Source organism: Gavia stellata, chromosome 6 (assembly GCF_030936135.1).
Source record: "Gavia stellata isolate bGavSte3 chromosome 6, bGavSte3.hap2, whole genome shotgun sequence".
Taxonomy (NCBI): Eukaryota; Metazoa; Chordata; class Aves; order Gaviiformes; family Gaviidae; genus Gavia; species Gavia stellata.
Window position 1 is genome coordinate 20,222,109 of NC_082599.1, and position 9,422 is coordinate 20,231,530.

Below are 9,422 nucleotides of genomic sequence, written 5' to 3' on the forward strand. Positions count from 1 at the left end.
GTCTCCACTGGTTCCATTGCCTGGAATAGTTTTAATTAGGCCCTCCTTCAGGACTTTGCTTTTATGGATTCACGGAAAGGTCACTTGGCTTGCCTAAAGGTCTCTCACATCGGGGAAAAAAAGCCCCTCAAACCTTATTTGGAGATTCATATTATTTTTGCTTTCCTTTAGAAGGATATGATGATTTTACTGAAGTAAAAGCTCTGGCATGATCAGCCATGCATATCTGTATTTCTGGGTGCCACAACTACTGTTCAGCATAGGCAAAGTCAGGTTCAGGAGAGCAGTTCATTTCAGCAGCCTCAATACAGTTAATGATGATAGTTATGAATGTGAACTATTGCATAGATTTTTAAAAAAATTATAATAATACAATAAACAGATCAACACTTACATCAGACTAACCATGAAAAGGCAGACTGCCGAAGAGTTACCACAAAAATATGTATTTTACCAACACTGATAATAGCTGGAAAGCAAAGCTGCAATGGCATAAGTACTGACATTTGAGTTCTATATTAAAAGTGTGAGAGTTTTTCACCAGCCTGTTGTACAAGCAGTGAAAGGGTGTTCTGTAAGCCACAGAGATCCACTTCTCACTGACCAGGGCCTGGTCTGAAGTTTAATGAAACACTGTTGATACAGAACCTCTGCCCAGAAGGTGCGGGACCATCATCAAACACATGGCCTAGATGGGCATCACACTGCAAAATAAATTACGTACCATTATTACCATTAAAATTGTGGCCCAACATTATGCTGGTACCTACTGTGCTATCCTGAATGAAGAAACTCGTATGATGAATTCCCTGTTGAGTTGTGTGGGTGGGGGAGTCTTGGAGAGAGACTAGAAATACATCCTGGAGTAATCACCTCTGGCCACTGGGTGAATATCTACCCCGAAACAAGCAGATCCCAGAAGACGAAGTCAAAAGGTACTAGTGCCAGAAAGTATAGGAAATAAATGGGAGGATCTAGAATTCTCATTACATAATGAAAATTTCAAGTTAATTGAGACAGTCACCATAGGTCCTTCTCACAGGTCCACTGAGGATTTCTCCCTCCTCTCCCTCCCTCCCCCCTCCTCCCCCCCCAGTTACTGATGGGAAAAAGACTCAGAATAGCTGTCAGTGGTTCATTATAAAATTGGAAGGTTGTCTTCAGTTGGGGTTCTTGAAAGGTGATTGCTGGATATTACTGCAAACATGAAGTATACCATGATAATGGACTACAACGAATGCTTGTTACATTTGCAGATAATACCTAATCCTGCTAGAAGGGGCTGCAATTCGTTAAACTTGATTGCATACTTTTATATCTCAACAGACATAATAAACAGAACAGACTCAGTGCTGGGAAGAAATGGTTAGGGGTGACAGTTCTTTAGAAAAGACCACCACTGACGTGCAGGGCAAATAGTAATAATCTTCAGCTGCTGCAAAATAAAATTAATGTTTTCCCTAGTGTCTAACCAATATTAGGAAGACATGAACATTACAACTCATTACCTAGCGAGGCTGTGGGAGTCTCTATCACTGAATATTTTAAGAACAGCTTAAGCAAACATTTAGCAGGACTGGATTAGGAAGGACTGACCCTGTGATGGGGCAGATGGGTGGACTAAATCTCAGAGCCCCTTCTACTGTCTGTTGTCACATACTGCAGTTCACCTGAGGTCCTCTGAATAAATTTTCTGCCTAAACTACAGCCCTTGGCTATACTTACACAACTGCTCTCCCCAGTCACATAATTTTCTTCACCCAAACTGACTGTCTATATTAGATATTTAGAAATCTACTCATGTGTTTCATACCAAGAAGTGAGACAGAATAGTTCTAGTGATACCGTAATTCTCACTGCTAGATTTATGTAGATTTATTCATGGACACAAAGAAAACTTATGTGTTAAGATTTGGGTCTTTGGGTATCACCTCCAAAATAAACATACCTGTTTGCAGACAACTTCAGTTCTAGTTGATCCCAACGAGTTATCTGGTCGTCTCATTATATTGGTATTGCTTTCATCTCTGCCACAAGTACCACAAGCCTCAGAAAACGATGGCCATCCAGTCCCAGAATTGTACTTTTTTTCTGAGCTATAGCGGAAACCAGATCTTGTTAATTAATAACAGAGATGTTAGAAAAACGTCTGTTTTTAATAAGAGCATTGGGGTTTTTTCCTCATCCTTGTCTTGTAATGCTGTAAATAGCATTTGTCACAGTAGAAGTTTTCTCACTGGCATAAAACTGTGGTGGAAGCTCTTTATCAAAGGGAATTCTTGATCAGTCCATAACAGGAGTTTTTGCCTCACTGTTTCTATTTGACTGATAGTTTGTCATTTTATAAAGTTTGAAAAAAGGTTTTTCCAACAACTGAGCACATTGTTTAGCTGAATTACACCTGCAAAGTTGCAGTTCAAAGCCTGGCCTGATACAGCACAACCTCAGAGAAGAAAGTTTACAAGAAGACACAAAGTATGGAAAATGGCTGGGCTGGCCCACCAGACTAAGCTCACATCTGATGGTGGCTTCCGCTTGTAGTCAGCCATCAAAATGGTTTGGTAAATCAAACAGAGCCTTGCTCAAACCGTCAATCAACAATGACAAATCCTCACAGCACAAAGATCTACTTTTCCCAAGAGATAATTGCAGCCATCAGAAACAGTACTACAGACTGTGAGCTTGTGGGTGCCTCCTGTTAACATCCAGGGTTACCAGCCCTATTTAGGTGCATATTAAAACCTAAAGCATATTGGAAAATATGATCAGAAAATATTTTTGGGATTTAGGATACAGAAATGAGATAACCCCTCCTATTTAAAGATGTGCAGGTTTTGATAGCAAGAAGTACTTTCTTCTAGCGAAGAGTGACCTAGTGTGAGTTAGAATGAGAAATGAAGACAGACTCAGATACGACTAGGATAAGTGGTCTGGAGACCCACCACAGGTGCTTCCTCCCGGTTTCCCATGCTGATCCCAGTTTCCCAAACCCAATGCTCTTACTGGCATCTAGTGGTGGATGGAGACACCAACACCAGCAGCAGCTTTTCTGTGATCAAGGGGATCAGTCCGTTAGTCAATACAGAATTTAAAGCAACGTATCTAGTATATATAATGTATATTTTGGCGGGATATTAAGACAGTGAAGAAAAATCTGAAAATCTTACTTGCAGTGACTTTCAGAAAGACAAGACAAACAAGCAGGGCAAAAAGCTTTAAAAAATCCAGTCCAAAGAACAGTGCATGCTTTAGCATGCATTTTATAATTAACTGTTCAGGGCTGTCTTTGAGCAATGCAACTGTGGAAATAAAAGAGGATTTGAAACACAAAATGACCAAAGGCTATTTTTTGTGCAGACTGTTGCGCAGTCCGTTACATCAATCCACAAAGACCCATGAGAAATGCTCTCCTACTTCCTCCCCTCCATAAAACCAAGGAGAAATAGGAGACAGTAGATAGGCAGACTACACCGAAGCGAATGCAGTTTGCAGCTCTGCATCTGCGCGAGAAGGTATTCAGGGCTCCAAGCCTATTTCGTTCCAGCCAAAGAGGGCCCTCTGCCATCCCTGCTACACAGCCACCCAAACGCTGTGCCTACTGGCCACAGCTTCCCAAAGCAAAACCTGGGGGAACACAAGTGTCCGTACACCATTTCTGAGTTTCCCTGACATACCTGGGCTGTTTCTGTTTTTATTTTCAAAAGATTTCAATCAGAACTCTTCATTTTCTGACACGGGGATCCTTCTGCTTATTCATGCATAGATATGAGGATCCTCTCTGAAACCCTATCGAGTCAAGAAGGGTCTTCAGTGCTATGTGGGTTTTGCATCTGACCCTGACTGACTCCGTCCCTTATGTGCCACTCACAATACTTAAGTTTATTGTAGGTGTTTTCCACTGCTAAAGGATCAATCTTTTGAGCTGTTAAACTAGCTCTCAACAGAAATGGTTTCTGTGTGGTTTTACTAACAGTAATATCACTTAGATTCCCTAATAGAAACGTTTTAGTACCCAAAAATATTGCTGTTCAAGATCATATTTGTGCTTTGAAGTATTTCACCGCTTAATTTATGGATAAATGGACTTTCCCTAAACATATGCATTAGATTAGCCTTCGACACACCATTCCTCCAGCACATGTCATTTACTTTGATCCCTGTTTCAGTCATCCTGGATGGAATCCAGATAATTCTAAAAAGTGCTTTTTGCTGTATGAATCTCAGCTGTAGTTTTATGGTTCGCTGAAGGTTTGAGATTTCATTAAAGCACCACAATTTGCTATCTATAAAGGTTAGGGGTTTGTTCCATGTATTTTCAACTCTTTCAAATGAATATTTGGTAGCAGAAGGTAATAAATTCTGGTATAAATATACACACACACGTGTACTTTGAAAGAAAGGAGGAAATGCTTCATGTTTACCTGTAGCTAATGATCTAATGCATTTGAAAAAGAAAGGACATTTTTAATGCACTAGGAAATAAACATAATGAATGAATCTCTTATGAAATACCATTTTTTTCCCTCATTATTAGTTTTGTCCACAACATAATGCATTCATGGAAAAAATATTTTCAGACCATTTTGCACATCTAATCATTTTCAATTTTCTTAAAAGGTTTTTTCTGTAAGTTTGTTTTTTTTTATTTCTCTGTGTCAGTCTGTAAAGCTCAGCATTATTTTATGCTTTAAACAAAAGTACCTATATTCTCTGAGAGCTGGATACTGCAAAAAGCAGCATGACTGTTTGGTTATATTGTTGTTTTGTTATTAGTTTAGCAGCAGAAGCAATTCCCTTCAGTGCTCTTCTCTCTTCATGTTGGCCTGTCAATATCTATCATCTAATATAAAGGATGTCTAAATTGAAGGAACATTTGAAAGAATTGAAGGAACTCTTCCACAGCTTAGTAATTTAAAATTTCTCTAATTTATCTGAATTTTACAGAGGTACGTTTGTCTTCAGAATATTCTGCAATGCTGCACTAGCTTTTGAAATAATTTTGTTTAAAAGCATTTATTAGCAAACCTTTACAGAAAAACATACAGTTAATCAAATTTTCATTTGCATAATAATGGTTTTCTGTACTTGGCTAAAGGAAAACTAACTGTTCACAATTATCAGCCTCCAATTTTACCATTTACTTGCTTAGTTGAGGTTTATTTTTAATACAGCCATTACATTTTTTCCCCTCTTACTATCCAGACCTCTTGTTCCTCAGCTTCCCATTTGAAGTTCTGATCTGTGATGCATCCTTTAAAGTCTTCATAAAAATGGGTATATCAGCTGTATTTCATTGAACTTGCAGTTGGGAATATATAAAGGCTATTTTCTAGATCAAAAATATGAGGAACTGTCTTTTCTGGTTCAGTTACAGAGAACAGAACACCCTCTGCATATCCTACTCTAAGGCACTCTATTTCCTTTTACTTAGACTTTAATGAAGTTGCAAAATATATAGTATTGTAAAGAGCACAGAGGTTAATAGCACAGTCATTCGCAGCCGGGTTTTAAAAAGTAGATGTAACCAAAAAGGCAAAACTAGTGGAATTTAATTTAGGTAAGAAGAAGGGGGTGGGGGTGAAGAGGAGGTCCCAGCTCTGGTACGAGGGACCCAGCGGTAAGAACATAACAACAGCTAGACTAAGGCAGACCTAAGGTCTCTCTAGCCCAGTAGCACGAGTGGCAGAAAATGACTATGGAAGACCACAAGAACAGAGCAAACATACAGCGATACTCACACATAAATACATGTATTTTGTGGCTTAGAGACCTCTTAAACAGAATTATTATCAACCAAAAAGGACAGTGTGTGTGTCAGGAGAAAAAGGCAGAACCAAATGTAGCAATTATGGTCTGCTGGCCACTGGAGACCCTCATATGCTTAAGAAAAGGGCATAGCATGTACTTGTATCACCACAGGTATGCTGGAAATCGTATACGTAGCACTCTGGCACCAAAGACTTGTTCTGATCTACACTTTCCATTCCTCTCATGAAAAGACACCTCCCCTCCTGCCACAGTTAGGACATTTTAAGGATGCTGATGTGAAATCTTTAGATGTGAAATCTAAAGGATGTTACCTGAACAGCGGGGCATTGCAGCACACGCAGTAGTATATTCCTGTTTCTGTGTTATTCAGATAGATCCCACTAAATGGCTTTTAAAAAAGGAAGAAAAAAAGAGAAGTTAATAATAATGCAGGTCTTTAAAAGCTCACCATCTGGAACAAGCATGTAGGAATCAGATTCAAAACAGGAGAAAAAACATAAAAAGAAGGCTTCACAGGGGGGCTTTGAAGAACAAACATTAGCAGCCTAAAGAAATGAAGGGGAGGATGCCTTTGGATTAATAGTGAAGACTACCCCCTGCCCCCAGAAACTTCGGGACCAGTCAGATACATAAATCATCCAGGTACCAGGGCCAGAGTCATGACCTCCGAGGAACTTGTGAAATGTGCAGGATCCCAAAGAGCAGGTCTCTGCTATGGAGCGCCACAACTTCAAAGTGGCTCTACAAAGGGACTCTCTTCCTCCCTGCATGGTCTGGAATTGGGATCCTTATTTTACAGGTAAGGATTTGGGCACAGTTCACGTGATTTAATCCCACAGTACATGCTCCGCAGGCGCAGAAGCCCTTGCTCTGGGCTAGGGTCGCCGGCGCTCCACCCACAACGCTACGTGCCCTCCACCACAGAAGGAAGCAAAGCTCGAGGACAAGGTGGATGGGTGATCTGGCACACGAGGGATAACTTGGCTCCTGAATGGAGTGCTACGTATAAGATTGCCACGGCTAATCTACATATGGTCAAAAAAAGGAGACTACAGGACAAAAATAAGATTTTCTCCCTCCCAGCTGTTGAGGCCTCCACTACTGCCACACAGACAGCTGAACTGGCAGTAAAGTATCCCAGAAAAAAACCAAAATATGAAAAGAACGCAGAATGTTCTTTCATCTGCAAACCAGCCTGGGTCAGAACAAAATCCACATGGTTCAGTATGTTGAGTCTAACTTTCAGGCAGGGGAAGACTTGCAAAGCAACTGAGTGGTGACAGCTCCCCAAAGCAGGTTTTTCTCTGTCCAGCAGGCAGAGGAGGTGGCTTAACCTTGGACAGCTTTAGCGCTTTTGCTTACCGGTTCAGTTCCTTTTTCTCTGGTAACATAGAATTGCTCTGGAGTCAATTTTTTTTTCCAGTCTGTAGCAACAGTTGCTTCAGCTTGTTTAGTGAGACCGCCTGTGTCTTCAGTTAGATATAGAAAGATAATTTGTATTATTTTTAACACCAGTTTAACTTAGACTCTGTTGATGCTTTCCATCATCACCTCAATTCTCCCAAAGTTTCTATGGGTACAGACAGGAGGGCAGGTCAGGGACATAAAAGCAGGGACAAGTGCAGGACTTTGCATCTGCTTACCATTCTACGTGCTACTTAAGGTTTGGTAGTTTGACTCTTAGAAACCCTCAGAAACCAGAACTAATGCTCATTTATGGGCTATCAAAGACTAGCAACTTCCACAGGCCTCAGTGAAAAGTGGTGCTAAGAAGGAGCACTGGAAGAAAGCAACACCTACAGCCCAAGAGAAGCGGGGCTACGGCTAAGTGGGTGGCACGCAACAGGAGAGCAGAAGTCACCCATCACGGTGCCAATCTCCAGCACTGCCTGCTATGAGTCTCTACACACCGTGCAGCACATTTATGGTGGTATGAGATTGGCAAAGAATTAATAGATTGGCTCAAAAACAATGAGTAAAATACTTTCATTCCTTCCTAATCAAAAAGTCTGAGGTGGGAAACTACCTCCATGCTTATGTCCCATCAGCATAGCATACATGAAAAAATACCAGCTCCTGAGTGATGAACGCTTACCTGGACTCATTGCTTGTAAAGCTGATGTGATATTAGGGAAAAAAACAGAATTTGAAAATTACAGTTTAACTATAAAAACAATAGTTTAGCCTGCCAGTTCAAGAGAAATGCTTACAGCAGGCTGACTCAGCCCTTTGCAACTGCCTAGAGGACACTGGGGACGGGGATGCCCTCCCCTTGCCGGGCAGCTCCTGCCCTTTCCCCCCTCTCCCCATGCTCCGGGCGGAGGGTACCTGTGCCACCGTGGGCAGCGCGAGTGCAGCTGCCGCCGGAGCTCTGCGGCAGGGAGCAGAGGAGGAGGCGGCGGCTCCCGAGCATTCTCTGGAGCAGACGAGCCGCCATATCGGCGGGGCGGGACTCGGGGAGACAGACTGGCCATGGCTGGCGTCTCCCCCGGTCCCGCCCCGCCGGCTTGCGTGTCTAATCCATGCATGCAACCTAAATAATTTCACCTTATAAAAGCAGAGTATACCGCTTAAATACCGATGCAGCAGCTGCAGATAAAGGTTTCAATCACTTATTACCGAGAGGCAAAGAGATGGGTTTAAAAATTGAATGGTCGCTGTAGCCGTAAATATGACAAAATCCTATCGAGGCATTTGCTTGCAGCAGTTATAGGTTCTTTTTAAGGAGAACAAGTCTAGTATTTGCAGGCAAAAGTGCTTTTGCTCTCCTAAATGCGTGTTATAGGCATTACTCTAAGTTGTATTGATCGAGTAATTACGAAGGTGATGTGCTGAGTGGCTACTCGTTTACGCAGTGTGATTTGCAGTCACAGCTGCTTTGACTTGGCCTATAAATATATCTGTAATAGGACCTGTATTTAATTTGGCCTTCTGTCCTTAAAAGGTACACCTAAACACAAGTCAGTCTGCCAGGTTAAGCCTTAATGCTGTTGTCTGCTTTTTTTCCAATAGTTCCATTTCTGATTTGGAATGAGTTCATCATTACTGAATGATGTGGAAGGAACTGTTTTGATTGCATTGGATAGCAAAGCTAATAATGGTGTTTAATACAAAATTGCTTTCTTTTTAGTCTAATTCTTCTAGCCTAATTTTTAAATCAACGCTAAAACATAGCGTTGTGTGATCAGTCCTGTGTATATACACCCTTTTTACTGAACCATCCTCATGTCTAAGATGGTGAGTTCGGCGGCAGCCGAGGACATCCGACACAGTGTATGATCAGTACCATGGCTGTAATCAATCCTCTGCTTGGATCCATGAAGCCGTGCATGGAAAGACGGATAGCAGCAAGGCTCGTAGATGATCGCATTTGTTGTCTGCAGTGGCAGGGGAAAGAGGGCCACACAGTTGATTAATGGCTTTGTCCTATATAATAAGACACAATGGAGTGAATCCAGAGTACTTCAATAAAAATCCTGGAGATGTGATGCCTGTGAGTCCTCAGGACCGTGATTCAGGATGGTAGGAGAGCAGTACTGCTGGGCAGGGAGCAGAGGGCTTCGCCGGGGCTCTTGGTGCTGGCAGAGGTCAGCCATCTGTGCTGTAGGCAGAAGGACAGCATTTTTCCATGTTCAGCCATTTTGGGAAGTGAA

General features: G+C 41.7%; 1 protein-coding gene across 1 annotated transcript; it reads right to left on the bottom strand.

The window, feature by feature from the left end:
• Positions 1-414: 414 nt before the first annotated feature.
• Positions 415-8,206, bottom strand: MSRB2 (methionine sulfoxide reductase B2). Its single transcript, XM_059819016.1, has 5 exons — positions 8,098-8,206; positions 7,132-7,238; positions 6,081-6,157; positions 1,949-2,096; positions 415-704 (listed from the first exon to the last, which is right to left on the bottom strand). Exons 1-5 carry the CDS (start codon positions 8,204-8,206, stop codon positions 597-599), a joined length of 549 nt encoding a protein of 182 aa, XP_059674999.1. The 3' UTR covers positions 415-596.
• Positions 8,207-9,422: the final 1,216 nt, after the last annotated feature.

Bases quoted from the DNA above. Each gene is read 5' to 3' on its own strand.
- MSRB2 (XM_059819016.1), bottom strand. From the start codon at position 8,206: ATGGCGGCTCGTCTGCTCCAGAGAATGCTCGGGAGCCGCCGCCTCCTC. The intron at 2,097-6,080 runs GTAACATCCTTT...TTTCCGCTATAG, and splicing joins TGCAATGCCCCGCTGTTCAG to CTCAGAAAAAAAGTACAATT. The intron at 705-1,948 runs GTATGTTTATTT...TTTATTTTGCAG, and splicing joins CTGAAGTTGTCTGCAAACAG to TGTGATGCCCATCTAGGCCA.